The following is a 24,647-nucleotide window of genomic DNA, read 5'->3' on the forward strand; positions in this document are numbered from 1 at the left end:
TTTCTACTCCTCTTTGCAAGTTAGAATGTGGAGGTGATAAAGAGGAAATTTGTACTTTTCAGAAATTTGTCATTAAAGATGGTTCAATTCTATTAAAGATTCAAGTTGCTTCTTATTAAATCTGAACTTGTTTGTACTTATTAAGAGTTCTCTCGAGAGCATTAACCAGCATTTTGCAGAACTGCTTCTGAATGTAACTTTTGTTCTTTACACTAGTAGGACAAGTGAGGAGTGAATGTGGAGTTGCACTTGATCTCTTAGAAGCGAGAGTAGTATCAACTGGTGTAGACCAGCCTACACTAGACCTTTTATTTTCTCTACTAGGGTCATAGATACCTATGAAGATCCTTCAACAAAACAAGTGACCGCCAAGTATACTGTCTTCTTGAAATACAATAAGCTTTAGTTCTGAGGCACTTAGATCTAGTGGAGACTAACAAAATCTGTAGTTTTCTGCCATGTTTTGAAATAAATCAGAAAAAAAACACAGAAGGAAATACTTTGGAGGGAATTTCATGAACCTTACATTCATGCTTTGGGATTTATATCTAGGTTGCATTTGATTTTTGAGTAACTGAGCCATTCACATACTCTGAGCCATACCACAAAAAGCATATTTCTTCAGTATCACATGTGCTAAGAACTTTCCCAAAGAGCGAGTTACCTAATCTAATTGTAATAATTTCTGCTCTGCACAGAAGTCCTCATCTTGCCTCAGCTGGAGAGGTTACAGCACTGCCGTATTGGAAGTTACTTCTCCACTTTTGTTGAAGGAGGTTCCTAATTTGCATCAAGCAAAACAAGCTGGGTTAGCTTAAATAGTTTAAACTGGTGGTCAAAACTAAACCAACTAATTTTGCCTGAAATGAAAATAGTTGCACAAAAACAGCTCTGCTAGTAGGCTGGGGTAGCTGTAGCTTCTGGAAGAGGGGAAGTGACAAGCAGCTTATAAAACCTTGTACTAACCTCCTTCATTAAAAGATGCTCTTTCCAGACTAACTACATTGGTTAAAAACATGTATGTGTTTAGCTCCATTCAATGTCTTTCTGTATGGTCCTATTTTGCTTTAGGTGAGTAATATACTGATCTACCTTAAATCTAGTCCTTACCAATCCACTTGCTATCAGAAGGAACAAGAAGAGTCCAGTTATCTCGCAGAGTCAAGGCCTAGCATTGCTGTAGATGGGCAGGACAGACTGTGGGAAGGTTTGCATTTCTGCTAACAATATGGGGCAGGTTCTTTAGGAACGAGATTTAAGTCTGCAGATCTGGAAATCCAGCAACAGGAACTAGTTTCAGTTAAATTTGTTTGAACTGAGATAGAAAAAGCCTACATGCTTATTATAAGCCTAAAGTGTGTGATCTCATTTATCCTAATGAAGACCTTGCCTCTGATGTGGAAAACATTTATAGGACCACAGGGTATGAGGAATTCTAATTATAAATCTTTGATCCATTATTTGATTTCCAGAGACAAATTTGTTTCTGGTGTAACTCCAATAAAGTCAGAGTTATGCCAAAGATGAACTCTCTAGTTAAAAATTGTTTGAAGAAAAAATGTTACAGAAACAACACAAAAAGAAAGTTCACATAATGCAGTTGTTAGGTGTCTTTTCTAGCATGAAAAACATTGCTGTAGAGAAAATAAAATGGCAGCTGACCCTAGGAAGAAAATCAAGGTACATATTAAGTCCTTGGTATTCGTTTTGCAAAGGATCAGGGTTGTTGTACTTGTTTCACTGGCCCAAAGTACTAGGTGAAAGTCCTGCAACAGAGCTATGTACTTGAGAACGCAAATTCTTGGTTCTCCTTGAAAAAAACCCACCTGTTCAGAACATTTAAATGAGTGCACTATTGACTGTTCAAAAGTGACTGAAACAAAATTAACTCTGTATTTTGCACTTGCTATAATTCCCACAATGGCCATTCTTAACCTTGGCTCAGACATATTCCATTGCAGCAGAGGTCCTAAAGGCAGTGGGAGAGAGGTTTTTCGGGTACATATGGGCCTCTCATGTGACAAAATATGAATTCCCAATCAGATCTCCAGTATCCTTAGAGGACAGAATATGGTGGAGAGTCTGCCTGCTCTAGATCCTCGACTGCAGTCTTCCTACCCCCTGTTMTTATGAGCATGTTCTTACCTCCATGCTTATGAGAGATGTTCTGAGATTCCTGCCAGAAATTGCTCCCCACTATCACTTTTTAGACTAGAAGGCATTAAGGTCTGAGAATGGAAGAACAAACAGTTTCTATTCTGAGAGACTTGTCTTGGCATGGGATAGAGGATGATTTCTGGCATAAAAAAAGGCACAATAGGAGGAATAACTGCAGAAACAGATGATTCATTGGCCTCTTCCTGACATGGTCCTTCATTGGCCTGAGCAAAATCTGGGAAATTAGTCAATTGCAAAGTAGATTCTTCATGGAATGTTAACCACTCACTCAAGAGTTAATCTATAAACGTGAAGCTATTTGTTTAAATACATATTTCCTTGGCCAGCCATTTGCTGAGCCCTGTCATCCAGGAAAGCCAGATTAGATTCCTGTCCCATTTTTTTTTTTTTTTTTTTTTTTTCCCTCCCTGGAGTGACAGGATAATTAAGGAGCGACAGAGACTGGCTCAGAAGACTCCTGTTCAAATACCAAAGAAACAGATGCAGCAAGACAGACAGACCTTCACTGCTAGCTGATGCTCAGAGCAGCTCCCCAACCGCATCATGCCACCATTGGCTTGTCATGTGATGTGAAAGAGATTTTTTTCTTTTATCACCTCTGTAAACCAAAAGAACTATGGAAGTTGTATGAATTTAATCAACTAAAGCCAGGGGTGGGAGCAGACTCACATCTTCAGTGTTTTAAAGTGAACCTTAAACACAGAAAGAAGGAAAAAATAAAAGTAATCTCACATATATAAGAAAAGAACGTTGGTTTTGTCTTGCTAGTGACTTCAATGAGGATGAAATTAGCTTATGTTACCTGGAAAATAAAATTGAGTCCATTGTGCCATTGCTATCAGGCAGGATCAGAATTTGATGCAACTGGGATACATTGATCTTCACCTTACAAAGGCCACAGGACACTTACTAGAGAATAAGGTGATGAACAACAGAGTCACGCAGCTCCCCACAAAACACAGCTTGCTTAGCCCTCCTGCCTCCAGTTTGAGCTCCAGTTGTACAGAGCTCTTCTTGCCTGCTTAACTTCAGACATCACCACCACCCAGCACATCATTAGGACTGTCCGGACCAAACCCAATTCTACAAAACAGCTTTCTACAAAACAACAGCTACTCTAAAATATTATGTCACTGGGACAGCCCACATCTCTAAGGGCTCACCTGGAAGGCTGATGGAATATAGGAGACTGTACACAGTACTGTATGAAAAAACATACAGATATCTCACCTCTCCATAATACAAAACTAGGATGAGTCCTTGCTGGAGACCCTGCAGAGGTTGTTTCTCTGTGCATTGTTTCAGAAGAAAACTACATCTGCCATACTAAGAATTGTAAGGATTAATATCCCTCAGCCTGAAGAAATACAAACCTGATGAATAAAATGTTCCTCCACAGGTTTCTGTCCTGTCCTGTAGTGTGGTCACTGCATGTCCCCATCATACAGTGAAGCTAGACCTTCCGCTGACATTCTGACCGCTGCTCAGAGATTTCCTGGTACTATGAAAAGGTGATTCTTTTATTGCTTAAACTGGGTAGAATTTTCAGATTTCTACACCTTCTTTCTTGAGTTACTACATTTGCACAATGCCACAGGTGGGCATGCCATGTTAAGAAGAAATGAAACAGAAAAAGTCTGAAGTGAGAAATTTGCAATCTAAATTAAGCATAGCATAGAAAAGGGTGACAAAAAACAGTGGCACAGGAGGACACGTAAAACAACAGTGAAAGCTCACAGGATCTGTTCAGCGGGTGTAATGAACTTAATGATTCTTTTTCTTATGTCGCTTCATTCCCCACTTCCCCCCCATTCATAATATTTAAATCTGTAGACAGTGAACTCAGTCTTCATCTCAGTGAAGCAAATGGCAACATTTCAAATGACTTCAGTGGCGTCAGGATTTGGCTTCATATCTGGCATAAAAGGCAAGGGTGGAGAACAGCAAAGGAAAGCTAGCCTAAGAGCAGAGGATTTTGTGAGCAGTTTGGAGGAAAGTTAAGTAGCACAACATACAAGGTCTGGGGAAACGTCATAATATGCTATATGAAAATGCAAGAGACATTTATGGCAGGAAAATGCTGAAGCAACACAGTAAGTTGAATTAGGACAGAAGCTGGCACACGTAATAAGGCAAAGGCAATCAGATACACAAGGTGAAACTCCATTCCTGATTTCATCAATATAAAACCACCGACTTAGTCATAACTGAGAAAACTACAGTTAAAAGAATCAGAAGGATTAGGAGAGAGCAATACAGTGCATTAAAGGCAGGAATGTGGTTTTAGAATCAGATAAGGAGACCAAAAGCCACCACAGGGAGTCAGAGAGCTATAGGCAAGATACCTTGCTGGCCCAGTGCAGAGGAAGATGATTTTTTAGTAAACACTTCCCAGTGGACTTGTGTACAACAACAAAGGCGTAGCCCTTAAAGCTAACATAAGGGGCACTAAAATAGGGGCTAATCTAAAACAGCAAATAGTGATGCTTCCGCCTCTAAATTAAAACAGAAAACAATAAACTAGAGCAACTTTTATTATATAGAGAAAGTCAACACTTTTGCTTGAAAAAGTGTAAATACAATAGCGATGGAGGAATGCTGACAAAGGTAACTGGGGGGGGAACTGTGTGTAGGAATGCAAAATAATATAATTAACAACAACAATGAAAAACAATATTCCCCAAGTGGGAGGGGATTTCAGACCAAAGATCTTTGGGACAGGTTGCAAGGGAAGGGGGAAGAGAATAGCAAAAGGAAATATAATCCTAATAGGATCTTAAAAGTCATAAACAAAAGATAATAATCAGCTGTGTGTTCTCTTCTCCAAACAGACCACAGGGAGTTTCCATGATACAGTGGAGGCATCAGGGAAGAGACCTCAGCTGCATCAAGAGCCACCATGGGAATTAGCACCATCTGCTACACAAAGCAGAGAAGGAGGGGGAAGGGGAAGGGATGGGCAACACACACTGAAACTTGGTAACAAACCACATCTCTTCAGTACAGAGCTGCTCACAGAAGGTCAGAGAAAAAAATAGGCAAGTAAAGGATTTCTTCCAACAAAGAGCACCAGTTGTATATAAATACTCAAAGTAAAAGAAAATATACAGGGTGGTGGTAGGGAATAAAGAAGGAGAATTATACCATTTATTTCCTGGTGTATACTGGCACAGTTCCAGCAAAGTCCAGCATAAGGTGACCAAGATTTACAACAGTTTGAGGATCTGGTCCAATGAGTTTATTTTCTTGCACTGCTGCATTATGAATTTGGCAGAGTAATTTCCTGTTAAAGGTCCTGTCACCATTACTTTATYTGGAATCAGCAGCACTAGTACAGAGGTCCTCCAGTTGCTGTAGACATTGTGTTTACACCAGAAAAGGAGAACCTGTAGAGGTCACATTTTGTTTAATGGAAAGAACACAACTCTCCATACATAGAGCCAAATTTTATTAGACTTGCTCAGTTGAATAGTTCCAGGATTGCTGATGAGAGCAAGGCACCCCAAAGTACTAGTCTTGCTAACCCAAGCAGTCTCACTGACTTTAATGGGATTAGTCATATAAGTAAGATATGCAGGATTTGTCCCGTAATGCTGAACTAGGTAATAGCCTCATGCAGAGTATAACCATTAAAAGAAAACTTCTCCAACTTCATTCAGTACTGCAATATGAAGTTTACAGGTAAGCGCATGTTAGAGACAGAACCAGTACCAAAGCCCTCAGTTACAATAAACTTTTTTGGAGCTTCTAAGACTGGAAAATGACAGTATTTTTGGTATTAGAGGAACCCAGTTACTTTTTTCATAGATAAGCGAGTTATACCAGGCTGGATGCAGTTTAAGTACACATACTGGCAGCACAGAACACAATGAGTGTTCACCCTCTGGATGCTACTTATATACAAATAGCAAATAACTGATGAAAATGGTTTGTGTACCTGATGCTGGGCTCCTGGTTCCTGGCTGCCACATGGGAATTACAGCATTCTTTACTAACATACTTTACATCAGTCAGTCATGTATTTTTGTTTGTAATTTTAAGCAGCTCTACTGTGTTAGGACTGTTAGCATCCTCAGATAGACCCAGGAAAGAGAAAATATGAACAAGTTATAAACCTGTAGAAGGATTTACTTATCACTTTTGTTTTCTGAAAAGCTTTCTGTAAGTGTCTAGTTAAAATACAGGTCCTTTCCATCCATCTCATGAATACATACTTCTTGAAGCACAACACCAGCCTGCCTAGACCGTAATCTGATATGGTCTCTAAAATACATTATACAAAAGGACCAGACAATGTCAAATGTCAGGTAGAACCTTATTTTCAAAAAGTTTAAGGGAACTGAACAAAATATCAGCCGAGGCACTCTCCAAATTTGAGAGCAACCAAATATTAATTTTAAGTAGTTCTCAGTTTCAGTAGAAGGCCTACATCCACAAAAGACAGATCCAAACAACATTCAGTTGTTCAGTTGCTCTTCAGTGTGCACACTAACTGCACATTGCATGGAATCCAGACTAGACTTTTCCAGSAGGGGAATACCTTTAAGCCACCAATTTACCACTTAAATCCCTGCCAGCTATTCAATTGGATTTGTAATTGTCTACTCCTTCTTTTCRTTAGGAAAAGACTATTCCAAGACAAAGCCCTACCCAAAGCATTTACATGTATTATCAGCTCAAGATAAACCTTCAGTTCCACTCACCACTTCACTCAACCAACAGGCTAGAAAAATACGAAGTATCTTCACAAAGAATCATAGAATCAGTAAGGTTGAAAGGAACCTCTGGAGATCATCTAGTCCAACCTCCCTGCTCAGCAGGGTCACCCACAGYATGGTAGACAGSGTTGCATCCAGGCAGGCCTTGGATAGCTCCAGAGAAGGAGACTCCGCAAGAAGGTCCTCCTTCTTGCCCTTCTTGAAGACTGGAGTGACATYGGCTTTCTTCCAGTCCTCAGGCACTTCTCCAGTTCTCCATGACTTTTCAAAGATGATGGAGAGCGGCCTGGCAACAACATCTGCCAGCTCCCTCAGTACCCGTGGGTGCATYCYATCSGGGCCCATGGATTTGTGGATGTCTAGCCTGCCCAGAAGGTCTCTAATCCTATCCTCCTCAACCAAAGGAAAGTCTTCCCTTCTCCAGACTTTCTCCCCTGTCTCCAGGTTCCGGGATTCATGGGGGCTGCCCTTAGCAGTGAAGACTGAAGCAAAGAAGGCATTCAGTAAAAGATTTTACCTTGTATTAGAGCTCTGCATGGGTTTATTAACTTATGGTAAAAGTGTCTCATTCTTCCCAGTGTAGATATCGCCATTGCCCCAAAGAAGACTAAATTCGCTTTTCCAGTATGGAATATACTTTGTCCAAACAATTTTAGAAGTCAAATAAATAAAAGCATATACAAGCAATGGACCATGATGCAGCTTCCTGACAAGCCCCTTCTTTACTGCAAATCTGAAAAAAATAACGTAAGAGGATTTATCCACTTTTACATATACAGCTTGGCTTTTTGAATTCTGAATCCAGCTACCACTGGAGTTTGCAGAAGGGGTGAAGGAGACAACCTGCCAATTCAAATGTGGCCACAGATAGAAACAGCACTCTGAGTCATCAAGATTGCTACAAGAAGAGCAGCAGTATTCAAGTATCGCAGCAAGAGGAGTAATGGAACTGGAGTAGCTGCCTTGTTAGTCAACATGTCTACACTAGGATTGCTTCTGTAGCAACTAAAAGGGGTTCTTTAGATCAAGTGTTTTAACACTCTCAGGTGTTAAAATACCTATGCACTGAGGGAAATAAAACAGAATGTAAACTCGAGATGTGCCAAAATCATCGAAGGGATCTACAGAATGGTTCATATGCCAAAAAAAGCTTTAATGCTAGGAACAAATTTAACAAGGGAAGGCCCTCGGGCAGAGTCAGGAAATTGAAGCATACCAGCTTCTTTTCTCCCTGCCACTTCGTGTCTCACACAGAACAAAGGATCACAACGTCAGAGACGGATGAAAAGAGAGGTGATACTGGTCATTTGACTAACAGGAGAATGAAACTGTGCTACTAGTGATGTCTGGGTTACTCTGAAATACTCCAAAAGCAGTTATGCAATTGCACTAACCTTCAAGCAACATTAGAAAGGAAATATAAGGCTGGCCCCAGTTTTCAAGATTGGCCCCAATCTCTGCAGGGTAGAGAACCAAAGTACCTCTAAAGGAGCAGAGTCCTCCTTTTCCTCCTACAAATCAAGCCTATCTTTAGCTCCAGCAGATTGAAAACTATTTGCTGGGTATCAAAATAGCGCATGCATAAATGAGAGAAACAGGATGTGGCAAAACGACCAGAATCATTTAAATTTTGTTCTGAATCGAGACTCTGCCAGCCTCCATACCATATATGCAGCATTTCCCCTGCAGGTGCAAGAAGTTTCTGAAGGATTTGCTCTTGCATGTAGCATCCCACAGACTAATATTTTAATAGATGCAACGGTTGATTAGTTCAATTTTTTTCCGGTGTGGGGGGCAGGGAGGAAAGAAGGAAGAGGCGGTGGAGAAAAAGACATGTAAGCTACATGTTTGGGTTTTTTTTTCTTTCCTTCTCATAGGTCCAGCTGTATAGACAGTATGTGGTAATATAACAAACTACCTGTTCAAACCATAAACAAGTTAAAGCAAGAGTTTGAAGGAGAAGCCAGATATGAGATATTTCACAAGGSAATAGTCTATTCTCAGAGAGGGATGGGAGAACCAATCTTCATGACAGAAGATAAAACACAGCAGATAAAACAGGATCTGCCCAAAAGAAAACACAAACTGAAATGATGACCTAGCTGAAGGAGCTGAAGGATCAGGCTAGGAGAGCAACAGCCAGGCAGGTGCTATTCCAAGAGCACACTGCAAAAACATGAAGTAAGGAGATCCAGATTGTCTCTCTAAAGGACACAAAGGTATTATTCACGTACCTAAACAGCATATTCCCCACCTCAGCCTCCACGGGGGGGCAAACTTTAACAGCCACTCTGTAAACAAAATTGAACACAGTGGAGTTTTTAAGAGAACCTTGTCAGTGGAAATAGGAGGTTACTGATACGTGTTGAGATAAAACTGTAAAAAAAGGAAAAGTGGTGCCTTCAGAATGTCTTCAGGTCCTCCCTCTGTGCAGCCAGGCCTATTTGAAGGCTTTATTTCCATGACTACTGAGAAGCTTTGGTGAGCCCAGACCCTGTGGTGAAGAGTTAACTGATTTATAGATGCTTTAGCAGAATACAGTTGTTCTCTGCCTGTAGGTCTCCCTTCAACCTTCAATCCCTCATGCATTCTTCAATCTGGTTTTCATTCATACACTTATTCAGGCTTGGAACTATGCCTGTCACAAATGTCTGAAAACAGCCCATGAATTAATAACCTCATTCTGGTGGCTTTTGGACAAAATATCAGAATCTAAGCAAGAGATCCCTGGCTTTGGAGAGGACTAATTTGAATGTGATGAATAGGGAAGAGGAGGAAGAAGAAGATGAATGCTGCTGGTCCTCACTTGCCTGACCAGGAGACAGACTGATCTATAGCTCTAAATTCAGCTAAGCAGGTAGTTCAGTGAGTGACCTTGTGTCAGCCACTCATCTTCCTTGCATTTTTATTTACCCAACCATAAAGTGGGGCAAAAGCAAGCACCTTTCCTGAAAAAACAAACAAGCTAGCTTCCAAACCAGGTGAATAAGTTATGGAAAGATAAATATATTCTGACAAACAAGAAAGAGCCTCATTTTTTTTTTCCAGTTTGAGACAGGCTATCATCATCACAGGAATAAAGGGTCAACTAATAAAATCTGCACAAATCCCATTCTCCTTGCRGCTTTAAAGAACTTTATAAGCAGAAGCTGGAGCTCATTTTCACCTGGCCACTGTGTAGCCAGTCTGTTGTATTATGCCCATTCCACAAACAGGAATCTGGAGCACACAAGCTAGTATTTAGATTCACAGAAGCTGCCATTGGTTCTCATCTCATTTGCAGTATCACAGCAAGTTTAAAGCAGCTCTTACCAGTTCTCAGGGTTTTATTTTGTATTTTGTGCGATGCRGAGTTTTTCCTCAAACCTCACCTCCACATACAAATTAAACAAAAATTGTGGCTTTCATAGACATTAAACACATTTCTAACTCCTGGATTTGTAGTGAATACCTCAGACTTGAACCCTACAGCTGAAAATCCACTAAAAAAGGTAAATACAGGCATTGAAAGAGACATCATTTACAAAAATAATCATAGTTTTTGAACCTACCTCAAGGAGAAAAAAAAGCACCTGCATGTGTCACATTTTTCAGACTGGCAATACTACTGCTCAAGTTAAAGGTTCCCCTAAGCAATGGCCCAAACAGTAGTAGTCATAGCTATATAATATAGGCTTCTGGTTTGTTCAACATAGCAGACATGTAGAGAAGAACTAAAATTAGAACTTCTTTGATTCACATTTCTCAATTCCTAAGCCTGATTGGGAAACAGCTTTCTCATCTTGCTGGATGATTTGGAGATTTCTTGCCCTTTCCCACAATAGCATGAAAAATTTAAATCTTAGAAGCGTGCATGAACTGACAATGTATAAAAAAAAATGTCTTAAAATCAATTATGTTGTTTCACTTTGATTTTAACCTGTGGGGCCTTTTGAATTATGAAGCCATTTCCACTTAAAAACAAATCAATTAGAAAATATCAAATCAAATAAATGTTCTAACATTCTCTAATATTTTTCCCCAAAACAACCTCAGTTCTTTGATTTAGGAAATTAATCAAAAATCAACTGTGTTCCAAGAACTGATTTGATTCTGATGAATCAGCATATTTCAGTCTGAAATAATTTGTTAAAAAATTCTCCAATTTTCTCTAGTTTTCAAATCTTTGACCCAGGAACTCCCTGCTCCCACTACCCACCTCATAAATTAAACAAACAACATCCTGCTCTTGAGCAACAACTTAAACAGAGAGTTCAAATAACCCTTTCTTTAATTAGAATGGTAAACCCAGCATTTAGGTGGATCCGGGATATTCTCTCATTATAGACATGTGAATATATCAGTTAAAAAAATAAAGAAGTGTTCCAGTGTGAGCTTCCTTTTTTTTTCAAGGTCTCAGAAGCAAGAAAACTAAGAATACATGAGAAATCTAGAAAAGGAAGAAGCTGCCCTACTAAAAGACTCCATTTTCAACCACGCTTTTCATTTTGTTTTAATTCAGCACTTCCCATCCAAGACAAGTGATACCACTGCACTGAAGCAAAGTGTACACATCTATATTAAACAAAACCACAATCATTAAAGTTCATTTCCCCCCTTTTTACACACAGCTCTTCATGATAGTGATCTATTCTTATTTATATGGTGCTCATAGCATTGTGAAGTGAGTAGAGGGAGGTCTTTCAACTTAGCTTCATGTGGACAAAGAGCCACAACACTGGAAACATCATTAGAATTACCTCCCTTTGAGAGAAGCCACAGGCTTAAAAAGTGTTGTGGAGCATAAAATACCTTCTCATTCCTTTGAATGAAGAATCCCTTGACATTCTTAGGGCAAGATGAAGAAGTCCTGTACGACCTTGTCTGTAAGCATTCTGTAGATAAGGGAAAGACCCTGTCACCACCAAAATGTAAGGAAGAGCACTTATTTTCCTCCCTTATCACCTACTCTTTGCCTAAGTTTTATACTTCAGTAAATGTCAAATCCCACTGAAGCAAGCTATTTAATACTAATGGAAGACTTCTCCTCCACCTCCCAAATCTTAGAACTCCTTTTGGAATCCGTCCTTGGTGAGGTACCCTCAGCACGCTGTCCATCTGAAGCAATAGTGTGCACGCATGCAAATACATCTACAGACATGCAAGTAATCTCTGGTAATCCTGACATGTACATAATAATTATAGTTTGTCTCACAACAGGTCCTTTTAAGGCTTTTTAAAAGTATGAATCCATTAACCCTTAAAACACCCCTTTAGTGTACGTGAGGTTTATCATTCTCCTCATATAGGAAAGGAAACTGAGTTACTGAGTAATTAAACAATCTGTCCAAGCATAATAAGGATGCAACAAATACAAGTTGGGTGTTCTGACTCATTATGCCTGAAATCTAACTGCTAAGCTAAGGCTTCTCATGCCCATTTCTCCAGGTACCTTGCAGAGTTCATTAACATTTTCAGGAAATGCATAATCTGAATTGTTAAAAGGATTTTCCTGCAAAACTTGACTCTGGTCTCTCTAAAGAGAAGAGGAAGGAGGCTTTTCTTTCATATGCTTGTATCTTAGCCTCAGTTTTCCTGTCCTAATGGTATTCTCAGAGTTCAAGGGGAGAGAGAGAGAGAGAGAGAGAGAGAGAGAGAGAGAGAGAGAGAGAGAGAGAGAGAGAGGTTGCTAAGCTTTCTGGATCCTCAACCTAGCAAAGGAGAGCTATCTTCTTACAGCTTCAGGTGTTCAGTGATAAGTGGAACGTTTCATGTTATCTACCTTTACCACTGTCAGGTAAGAAGGTCAGAAGCTTCTGTTGCAGTTTTAAAGCCCTGCTTTCACAGCAAATGCAAATGGTTAGGCAACACATTCAAAAAGAAACACCATGTGAGGTAGAGAGGGGAGAAGAGAAACGTGGTCAGGACTTAACAAGGAAATGTGGTGAGGACTTAATAAGGTTCTTTTCAAATTAAGAGCTCCAGGCAGCCACCATTATCGTTGCATTGCTACCTACAGTGCATTCAGTTCAACCATCACTGTTCTGCAGTTGTACTCTTTTTTTCTGATGTTTTTCTTAGATGATGATTTTTTATTTCTCCATACAGTACACTGCAGTTTTTCCAAGGAAAATTATCTCTGACCCAAGTCTTGGCACTTAGGAATAAACGATCAAAAATGAGAAATACAGCATCCTATCCCAAGCAAAACCTGCTGCTTCCAGCACACACTGAAAGTAGCTCTCTTGACACAGTACAGTGCCAATAAATCAACAAAAGTAGAGCCTACAGTTTCAGGCGAAGAAAATCTAACAAACTTAAACATCCTGCATGTGTTCTTTATTTTGAAGAAAGGGAATTAAGGTAATATTAGTCTGTTTCTAAAATGTAAGATTTGCAAAAAACCCATTATTTTCTACTTACTGTTTCCATTGAATCACTCTCCAGAGTGTATTATAAATTCCCCAAACCAAACACTTGTGGCCTGGACTGCCTTTACTTACCCTAGTTAAGAATATGATTTAAGAAAGAAATTACTCAATAATATGTATGTCAAACAAACACCTCAAACACAATAGTCACCAAAGGTAATATAGGTTGTAAGTAAACATTGTTGTGTTTCACCCAGAGAAAGGACCCACAGGACTTTCCTCCACCTATCCTCACATTAATGAACTTAGAAAGAGAGGACAGAGACTGCATAATCTCTCTGGGCAACCTGACTCACTGCTTGACCATCCTCATGGGGAAAAAGCTTTCCCTTACATCCAATCTAAATCTCTCATTTCAAAGTATGTCCATTGTCTCATTCTGCCACCATGTAGCACTGTGAAGAGCTAGGCTCCATCTTCCTGATGACCTTCTAACAGATGTTGGAAGGCTGCTCTTAGGTCCCTCAAAGCCTTCTTTTCTCCAGGCTGAACACACCCAGTTCTCTTAGCTACTCCTCACAGAACATTGGCTTCAGCTCCTTTATCTAATTACATTAGACTATGATTTCTCAAAACATTAAAAAGTTATTTTAATCATTTCACGTGTTTACTGAAAAGATGGAAGACCAACAATGTCACCTTTTAGACTATGGCATTTCCTAGGTTACACGTGAGGGGCAGTCAAATGTAATAAGGGTACTCACAGAGAGGACCTGACAAAATGATGCAAGCAGGTGAATCAGTGTCAGGAACACCTCAGAATGACTGTTATGGAGTTGGTTCTCCAAGGAGACTCAATGACAGTCACAAGGAATTGTAATATATACATACATATATAGAGAGGGACATTTAACTGCTTATATACACACACACACATATATGTATTCATACATACAAATATATATATATTCATATACATACATATATATAAAAATCAATTATGTAAATAATATCCAGATAGACAGAGGCATGATTTGTCATGTTTAACCCAAGCACAAGGGCCAGGAAATCATATATGTAATTTAAGTCTTTCTAAGTCTCGGGCCTTTGACTTCCCCCTGCTTTCTCTCAATTCACCAATTTTAAAAGTGGGAATAACATCACTTGGCCCATCACAGGAATTTCCAGTATTAGGACTGATGCAGTGCTTTGAAAATATGAAGTGCTGAGTAGCGGCTTAGTCTGTGCACCTTAATTCAAGGCACAAAGTGGACAGGGAAGTGTATCATAATTACACACTTTTTTGACCATTTCTGCACTACATGGAGAGTCACAGAGCAGTGATTAAATAAGCAAAATCCCACCCAATATGCACTGGATTCAGTATAAAGCATGGTAAATCTCCTCGCTGGCTGCACAAATTCCTGGACATGGAACTTCAAAACAGAGCTCCTTTCATGAAACTATTCTCCCTCCCATAGTTCCAGTGCATGCAGTATTTAAGCAGTGACTGTACGTAGGTGTGCTTCCTAACCATCAAATCTGTAATGTCCAGGAGCAAATATAGCGCAAGTTGTGGTTCCTTCCTCAAGGAGGTATGTTAGGATGGTAGTGGCAGCAGAGGAAGGAGTCTCAGAGACCATGCACGATGCAGAGGCCTCCTGAAGCAGAACTACCTTGGCTTTCAGTGATATTTCACTGAAATATCCATGCCAGTTTTGAAGCCCTGTCCTTGGCAGGAGACAGAACAAATTAGGGCAGTAAAATCATCCACCGAATTTCTGTAAGAAACTACACATCATCTTCTTGTACAGTTTTTACACAGTGCCCCTCGAATCCACAATTGGAAGGGGATGTCCTTAAGACACTGCAACATTGACTGCAAACACTGACCTTCCAGAAAACCTTTCCCAGCACTGAGCTGCTTTTATTCTCCTCCCCTGAAGATTAATGGTGTGAGGCCTTTACTCTGCTTCTATGCACCTGTGAGTTATGGGCTGGGCTCTTGTATCCCTTTGTCTCATATCTATGATGTGAAAGAAAATAATATTTGCTTTGTATTTGCTACTCACTGTTGCAAAAATGAGAAAGCATGGTAGAAACAGTCATTTAGAACAACACGGAAGAGTTGATTCTTAAGTCTGTATTTCACATACCATCAGGGCCTGAGGCTAGTCTCAGCCCTCTTGGCACACCTTGTTCTGTCATTAACACCTGGTTAAAATGTGACAAGTTTCAATCTGAAACATTTTACATGCTCTCTTGTTGGGCGAATCACCATGTAAAGAAAGCAAAGGAGGCTGAGGGTCATTTAGTAAATCCTTGATACTGATTAATTCAGGAAAAAAAAGCATAGAAGAAACTACTCAAATTACTATAGCATAGAGGCATTGATGGTAAGAGTAGGAAACTACCTTTATAGTATTTAGTGATGTTGCATGTTGACAACTGTTGTTGAGCAGTTATAACTTAGTGCTTGTCACACAAAAGAAACAAGAACTCTCTCTACCGGAGAGAGTCCAGCATAGGGCTATAAAGATGATCAGAGGGCTGGAGCATCTCCCCTGTGAGGAACGGCTGTGAGAGCTGGGCCTCTTCAGCCTGGGAAGAGAAGACTGAGGGGGGATCTGATCAATGTGTACAAATACCTTAAGGGGGGGGAGGTGTCAAGAGGATGGGGCTGGACTCTTTTAAGTGGTGCCAAGCAACAGGACACGAGGCAACAGGCACAAACTGAAACACAGGAAGTTCCACCTGCATATGAGGAAGAACTTCTTTACTGTGAGAGTGAGAGAGCACTGGAACAGGTTGCCAGAGAGGTTGTGGAGTCTCCTTCTCTGGCAACACTCAAAACCCGCCTACATGCAATCCTGTCTAACATGCTCTAGGTGACCCTGCTTGAGCAGGGGAGTTGGACTAGATGATCTCCAGGGGCCCCTTCCAACCTCAACCATTCTGTGATTCTGACACTGTCTCTTGCTCTTTCCAGCTAAACTGCTCCCTCATTTCCTGCTTCCGTTATTCATTGGGAGGAGTGGGAGAAAAAGTGGTTAAATCCCCAGAGCTGTAGTATCCATTTAATCTCTAAAATCCCAACCACACAGAGGGGTCTCCATGACTCACACACAAACCCCAGCTTGGTGGCAGGGATACAAACATAACCAGCTCAGGCATTTATTACCAAAGCGGTATTATAGCCCTTCACCCCACTGCAGTCCTTTCCAGACTCTTCCCATCACTTTTCCGTTCTGGGCACAGAAAGTAGGCCTTGCCAGAAAGACCAGAAAGTAGGTCTTCTAGATCTGAGCCTTCTTCTCCAGGAAAATCCAAATGTTATGCCCAAGGATATCACACCGGGCCCCACAAGCTATCCTCTCCTCCAAGGAACTCTGTGGTTTGCTAGCTGGCCTCATGCTCTTCACCTGCTAGCGTACGCCCATTCTGCTACTTAGCAGAGACCAGGACCAGAAGTAACTGCCACCAGCAGGTTCTTTGCGTCAGAGACTATACAACAATTAGTGCAATGAGATCACAGTCTAGTGGGAGCTATTTATAATTTATAATATTTATAATACTGATTTTTAGTTAATAATAATTTTTAAAGGAACTAACTAAAGGAAATGTCATTCACTGGTATTACAGACTTTCTCTTCCTGTCTTCATTTCACTTCTGTCCTACAAAACATTATGATACCTCTTTTTCTACCTTACCAGGTCTCTTTCCAGTTAACTTTCTCTATTTACACTCATTTTTCTTCCTTTCAGTCCCTGTTTTGTGTTTCCTATCCATTTGTCAGTGCATCCTCTGTCCTTTTGTCAGTCACTTTCCCATGCAGATATTTCCCTTGCAACCCTCCTTCAGTAAAACATTTCTGCCTTAAAATCCAGGAGGTGATCCTATCTGCATTTCCCTGTGCTGCCATACCTAKTAACCAGCCTTTACCTCTGCATTCACACCATCCACAGGGCCTGAAGGATTGCCTCTGCCTCCACCACTGTACTCTTCAGTAGTAACTGAGGAGAACGACAACACACGAACTTACATCTTGGGAGAGTCCCTATCATAATTACAGGGAAACTAAATGTTTCAAAAGGAAAGAATCTGCATATAGCTCACTCTGACAGATGTGAACACCAGTTTCTTCAAAGTAAAATACTACAAACGTTTTAAAAGATCAGTTGCCCTCACACCTGCAGTCTCTTCCCCTGACTTGTTCTCAAATTGAAGCAGCACACGCATGTAAGTGCACACCCATGTGCGCACACGTGCTTTCTTTCCAGTTCTTCTCTCAACCTTGACCTCTGGGCCTGCTTCAACAGTGGCAACGCACCACTTCACTTTGTTGGAGATTTGTTTAACTTCACTCCATCCCACTTGCAGCTTTCCAGGAATTAAAGAAATAGGATATCCTAACAACTGGAAATATTTCTRTTTTCCTCCACTAAAAATAACATCAGTTCAGCAAAACCTGACAGCATTAAGCTTGGAAGACTGGCTAGTCACTCGGGTGGAATGTCCCTGGATTCCTCAAAAAGAAGGATTAAACTGCARGAGGAGAGTCTTCTTAACAATTCCACAGTGTAATCAATTATCTTAAAACTACCAGAAGACAGTTTTCAGATATCCAAAACGCACGGAAAATCTTTTAACTTAGACCAGAACTGAAATTACACACAAAGAAAGGTATGAAGTGAAATTAAGGTACAATACTGCTATGAATCAAAATACTGATATACTTACACTTATATTGAATAAATACTTATATTGAACTAGAGTTCACTTTTCTGTTTTAGTACAATATATTTTGCTCCATTTTTAGGGACACTTCAGGCATTCAAAACATCCCTTAGTACTTGGATCAAAAGGTGGTAAACTAGACTGGGTGTTTTCTTGTGTGAGTCTTTTTTTTTTTTTTTTTTATCAGCTATTCCACCACTTCATAACTGGATGCCTTTGGTTACTGGGCAATAGTGCAACTGTGCAATGCACACAGAAAATCAGAAGCATTGAGTTAGCAGAACAAGGGAAGTCTGAGACAGGGCCACCCTCTGAGCATCATCACCRGCAACATAGACTGGGGTGAATGCCCTTTGCACAGAGTTACTGTTTGCATTCTATAGAATAACTGTTTGCTAAGTCATGTTTAAGTACCTCTCTGCACTTATACAAAGAGCAAAAGGACATGATGGCCTTCGCACAGAATTTACACGTGRTGAGAGGGAAATGATATAAAATAGAGGGAGAGAGCTGTTGTTCAAACAACTGTATTTTTCCAGGTCAAAAAGTAGCTGTAACTAGCACACAAGTGGTTTTGAGTGTAAGTGGAAACAAATTCCAGGCATGAATGAAATGAAACCTGTGGGTGAGGGTGTTATACTAAATCCRGACAGCTTACTATTGCAGTCTTAAATGCAGAGCATTGGCAGAATTCACCCAAGCATTACCTTGACACAGGCACAGATTTACTGGGGGAAGAGAATGGCATTTAGGGACTGCCCATTAACACTGCTTAGTGAGACATCTGAGCTCCATGCCACATGATTCAGGATGGCTCTCACAGCTACCCCATTCTAATCATCCCTGCAGACCGTCCTTAGGCTTTCTGGTGGATGCAGTTTCTTCTACTACAAGTTTCTCCTCTCCTGTTTCTATCCATGCATATATCTTCCCAGTAGCCATCTGCAGCAGCACTGTGAACCGGCCAGCAAATGCTGGAAACATTCAGTAGTACAAAGAAGCAACTGTACATTTTCTTTTGCCTTCCTATTTGAGATGGGTACTTGGATATTTATTGTTACTAGCCTTGGTACCCAGTAGGACTACTCCACATACAAATACTGCTGGAGCTGTTAATTCTTTTGCTGCAGCAAGATTTTCAGTAGGAACCACATAGTCCTAGTTGTTTCATTTTAAATGTGTCTGGAATTTATTGGTGAAATTTAGAGAAGCTTTGCACAAACACCTGTGTCCTCTTCCCACACTTCCGAACCCATAACAGCTTTGAGGCAGAGGGCTGAAGCAATTCCAGTACTTAAGTCCCATTAGTAAAGGAAATCATCTAGGTCTCCTTAGTTGTGTTGTCAATATTTGTGTTTCAGCTCAAAAGATCTCTCAAAAGTTAGATTTCTAAGAACTCAAAGCAGCATCTCAGAGCTTCCTCCTGACTGTCGAAAGGTGTGTTAATACCTAAGCAGTGCACTGAAAAAGATGGGCTTTTTCATACATTTTAGCCAGTGTGTACAGTATCCTGGAAACATCTACAGATGCCTGAGTAAGAGCCTAATATGCAATTGTTTAACAATTCTGTTGACCTACTGCAGCAGCCACTCCTGTGTAAAGACAGGAATCCTGTGTAGAAGCCCCAGTGTGGGCACACAGAGCAGATCAGAAGGCCTCCTTCCCTAGTGTCACACACTACAGGGTCTGTTGTGAGTGGGGAAAGACAGAAGGCAGGGCTCAGATGCCCATATGCCTCAACTATAGCAGAGCAGCATAAGGACCATGGCAATCAGATGCAACAGTAACTAGAGCCAGGAACCAAAACTGCTTCCCAGAAACTCAGAAAATAAGCAGATTCTAGTCACCTCCCCTGCCAGATTTTATTGAAGCCAAAGAAGCAAAAGGCTTAAATAATCTGTTCTAGTTTTACAGTGAGTGCAGAGCAGATTAGGAAGGGAAGTTAGAGCATTGTGTCAGTTTGTTATTTACATGGTTACATACCTCCTCCTGAAACTTGATTTAAGCAACTAGCAGTTACCTGGGACACAAGGGAATTTTAACCACATTTCCCTGGATTTTGATATCATCTAGCTCAGCGGCAAGTGCTAAGGCAGGTACTGGGGCATTTGATATATTTAATTTTGAAGGAAAGCATCTCTTTGCCTTCTTATCAGGATTCAGATATCCTGGTGCACAGCACAGGGAGAGGATAACCATCTTACATGGAAGTGCCATCAGCTGCCTTTCATTACAAATAATAACTTACAAGATACATCTACACATGATCACAGGAGCAGAAGGAGAGCCACATGGAAAAGCAAAGGTCACCCGTAACAACGAATCTGAGACACGACTAGGAAATTCATCCCATAAACAGCAAACTAGTGAGAGCTAAAAGTACAATGCTTTCTCTAGTCAGATCAGACCACTGGAGATCTCCTGGGGTTAACCTTGCCAGCTCTAACTCATCCCCCTCAACTAATCAGTAAGTAATAACTGTAACAATAGCTAATATGAGTTTTCCCTACAGAAGGAATCTGAATATAGGTTTTACTTCTTATCCAGGCTGAATGAGTGTCCTATGAATAGACATTGAAGACAGCAAGTTTCCTAACTGCATGTCTGTTAAAAACAAATCAACATTAAACAAACTCAACTTTTAGCACTGATTTAGTACTTCACAACCATTAACGTCAAACTGCTCTTCAAGGAGGAACATGCAGGAGTTTATCTGTTCTTTGCACAAGGAAGAGAGGGACAAAATGATACAGAATTTGGCTAGAAACATACAGAAAGTCAGTAGGGTGTAGCCAGAAACTGAACCCAAGTCTCTGCACTACAAGTCTGGATCATACCATTTCCTCTGTATAACAGTCACAGCATATGTTTAATAAACAGGTTGTCTCAGGTTGTTGCAAGACCTCGGTGAACTGGCACACAGATTTCCCCCTAGGGCTGACACGAAGGAGTAAATATTGCAAAGAAGAAAATAAAGCTTTGGTTTATTTAGCCAGTAATCATGATTCCATCTTGCATTTCTGGGTCTCTTATTTTGAAACTTCTCAAGGCCTCTCTTGCAACAGTGCTAAGTACTATGCGACTGCTAGAGCCCTTGAAACATAAAAAAGGCCATACCAGTTCAGACCAAAGGTCCATTTAACCCAGGATTCTGTCTCAAACTACAGCCAATAAGGAATCCCTAAGGAGGCCCATAAAAATATATAAAGCTTATAGTGATATTTCTGGCAGAATACACTCTCCCAGCCTCTAGCAATTTACAGTTTGGATATCTCAGCATTCAATAGCCCTTGAAGGATTTTTTTCTTCCAGGAAGTTGACACTTTCTGAACTTCACATTCACTACATCCCTTTGTAAAGAGTTCTACATATTTATTTAACATTTTTTTTAAAAAAGTACTCCTTTCTGTTCACTTTGAAACAGCTTCTTGATAGTCTCATTTGATGTCCTAATCCCCATCTGCCTCTTCCATGATGTTCTTGATCCTATACATCTCTCATACCCCTCAAAAATCTTTTTACAGACTCAAATCAGTTTAATAATTCCTCATAAAGAAGCTATCCATGCTTTTGATCATCCTGCTTTCCTTCTCAGTACCTTTTTGAGTCTATTGCATCCTTTTTTAAGAAGGCCAAATTGTTCAGAGTATTTGAGATASAGGAGACCTTAGATTCACATAGAGGTCATAATAATGATGTTTGTTTTCTATTCCTTTCAAAATAATTCCTAACATTCAATATGCCTCTTTCTTTTTTTATTTTCTTCTTTTCTTTTTACTGAGTTAGTGGATATGGCACTGGATTTTGATAAAACTATCTATTTTAACTCCAAAACTTGTCTCTTCAGTGGCAATAACTAGTTCTAAGCTCATTGCTGAATACTTCAATTTGGGATTGCTTTTCCCCACATGTGTTAATTTACGTTTATCTGAAATGAACATAATCAGACATTTTAATCAGCCTAATCATTCATTTATATGAGGTCTTTCTTCAATACTTCACAGAAACCTGATGCTTTTTTCAACCTGGAATATATTTAGTATTCTCAGCTAACTTTCATAGAATCATAGAATCAGTAAGGTTGAAAGGAACCTCTGGAGATCATCTAGTCCAACCTCCCTGCTCAGCAGGGTCACCTACAGCATGGTAGACAGGGTTGCATTCAGGTGCGCCTTGAAGATCTCCAGAGAAGGAGACTCCACAACCTCTCGGGGCAACCTGGTCCAGTGCTCCGTCACTCTCACAGGGAAGAAAYTCCCCCTCGCGGTCAGGCGGAACTTCCTGTGCTTCAATTTCTGCCCRTTGCATCTAGTACTTTCGCACGGGACAACTGAAAAGAGTTGGTCCCCGTCCCCTTGACACCCTCCCTTCGGATACTTGTACACATTGATAAGATCCCCCCTCAGGCTTCTCTTCCCCAGGCTAAACAGGCCCAGCTCTTGCAGCTGTTCCTCACAGGGCAGGTGCTCCAGCCCTCTGACTATCTTCGTAGCCCTACGTAAGACTCTCTCCAGTAGCTCCATGTCTCTCTCAGACTGGGGAGCCCACAACTGGACACAGTACTCGAGATGAGGCCTCACCAGGGCTGAGTAGAGGGGCAGGATCTCCTCCCTTGACCTGCTGGCAACACTCTTCCYAATGCACCCCAGCAGACCATTGGCCTTCTTGGCCACAAGGGCACACTGCTGGCTCACGGTCAATCTGTCATCCACCAGCACTCCCAGGTCCTTCTCTGCAGAGCTGCTCTCCAGAAGGTCAGCCTCCAGCTTGTACTGCTGCCTAGGGTTATTCCTCCCTAGGTGCAGGACTCTGCACTTGCCCTTGTTGAACCTCAGGAGGTTCCTCTCCGCCCAGCTCTCCAGCCTGTCCAGCTCTCTCCGAATGGCAGCATAGCCCTCAGGTGTCTCAGCCACTCCTCCCAGCTTGGTAGCATCAGCAAACTTGCTGAGAAGGCACTCTGTCCCCTCAGCCAGGTCACTGATGAAGAAGTTGAACAGGATGGGACCCAGTACTCAGCCCGGGGGGACGCCACTAGCCACAYGCCTCCAACTAGACTCCACGCCACTGATGATGACCCTCTGAGCTCTGCCCTTCAGACAGTTCTCAATCCACCTCACTGTCCATTCGTCTAACCCACACTTCCTGAGCTTATCTAGGAGGATGTTATGGGAGACAGTGTCAAAAGCCTTGCTGAAGTCAAGGTACACAACATCCACTGCTCACTGGGTAGATGATCACAACATCATCTACCCAGCCACTCATTCCATCCTAGAAGGCTCTCAGATTGGTTAAGCAGAATYTCCCCTTGGTGAATCCATGCTGGCTACTCCTGATCACCTTCTTACCCTCCATATGTCATCCAGAATGAGCTGTTCCATCACCTTTCCAGGGATGGAGGTGAGGCTGACCGGCCTATAGTTGCCTGGGTCCTCCTTCTTGCCCTTCTTGAAGACTGGAGTGACACTGGCTTTCTTCCAGCCCTCAGGCACCTCTCCAGTTCTCCATGACTTTTCAAAGATGATGGAGAGCRGCCTGGCAACAACATCTGCCAGCTCCCTCAGTACCCGTGGGTGCATCCCATCCGGGCTCATGGATCTGTGGATGTCTAGCCTGCCCAGAAGGTCTCTAATCCTATCCTCCTCAACCGAAGGAAAGTCTTCCCTTCTCCAGACTTTCTCCCTCACATTCAGGTTCCAGGATTCACGAGGGCTGCCCTTAGCAGTGAAGACTGAAGCAAAGAAGGCATTCAGTAATTCTGCCTTCTCTGTATCCCTTGTCACCATGGCCCCCTCCCCATTCAGTAGTGGGCCCACATTTTCCCTCCCTAGTCCTCTTCTTGCTGCTGATGTAGTTGAAGAAGCCCTTCCTGTTGCCCTTAACGTTCCTTGCAAGACTCAATTCCAGCTGGGCCTTAGTCTTCCTCACTGCATCTCTACATACTCTGACTGCACTCCTATAGTTCTCCCAAGTAGCCTGTCCCCTCTTCCACATTCTGTGTATTTTCTTCTTCTGTCTGAATTTGGCCAAGAGCTCCTTGCTCACCCATGCAGGTCTCCTGCCCCTTTTGCTGCCCTTCTTACTCATAGGGATGCACCGCTCTTGAGCTCCGAGGAAGTGATATTTGAACTTTGCCACCTTCTTCTCCACCTTCTTTTCCAGATCATTTACAAATATCAGGTGGCACAGGCCCCAGTACTGATCCAACACAGCCTGCATAGGTGGTGACCTGAGAGGACCAATCAGTTGTTCCTCACCTGTGTTTCCTGGGTTTTAACCAATTACTGTGCCACTAGACTTCCTAAGGCAGTTTAGCTTCTTTACAAGCTTCTAGAGAGGAACATTATTTAAAGCTATTTGGGAAACAGGCTGACTGTCACTGTGGTTGCTGAGGGAGAGTGGGATCCTGGCCACAACTGGAGGAAGGCTCTAGTCCCCAGCCTCATTCCCATCATTCCCATCTCTCCTATCCCTGCCAGCAAGAAGCAGAGAAGCAGGCCTAGTTCTCCCTTAGTTCTCCATTCCAGCTCTTCCTACCTTTCCCTTCCCCATAGCCAGATCAGCACTGGCCTTGGCCCCTTACCCTTGCAGCAGCAAAATGCAGTTTAGCTTGCACTGCCAGGAAGCCTCAAGCCACTTTAGAGTACCAGCATCAGCAGTTTCAGG

General features: G+C 41.5%; 1 protein-coding gene across 7 annotated transcripts in view; it reads right to left on the reverse strand.

The window, feature by feature from the left end:
• The window catches only part of DPF3 (double PHD fingers 3), a 164,350-nt gene that overhangs the window by 121,619 nt on the left and 18,084 nt on the right, over nucleotides 1-24,647 (reverse strand). For 6 of the 7 annotated variants that reach the window (XR_014895220.1, XR_014895219.1, XR_014895218.1 and 3 more), the window contains exon 2: nucleotides 11,688-11,770. The exons of the other annotated variant lie outside the window; for it this stretch is intronic. Coding sequence is in view for 3 of the 6 variants with exons in the window: in XM_085299824.1 (XP_085155950.1) it covers nucleotides 11,688-11,722 (35 nt within the window). In the remaining 3 variants the exon portion in view is untranslated. The remainder of the gene's footprint in view (nucleotides 1-11,687; nucleotides 11,771-24,647) is intronic. 7 annotated transcript variants of the gene reach the window in all.

Source organism: Rhea americana, unplaced genomic scaffold, assembly GCF_003343005.1.
Source record: "Rhea americana isolate MKP2758 unplaced genomic scaffold, rheAme1 scaffold_155, whole genome shotgun sequence".
Classification (NCBI taxonomy): Eukaryota; Metazoa; Chordata; class Aves; order Rheiformes; family Rheidae; genus Rhea; species Rhea americana.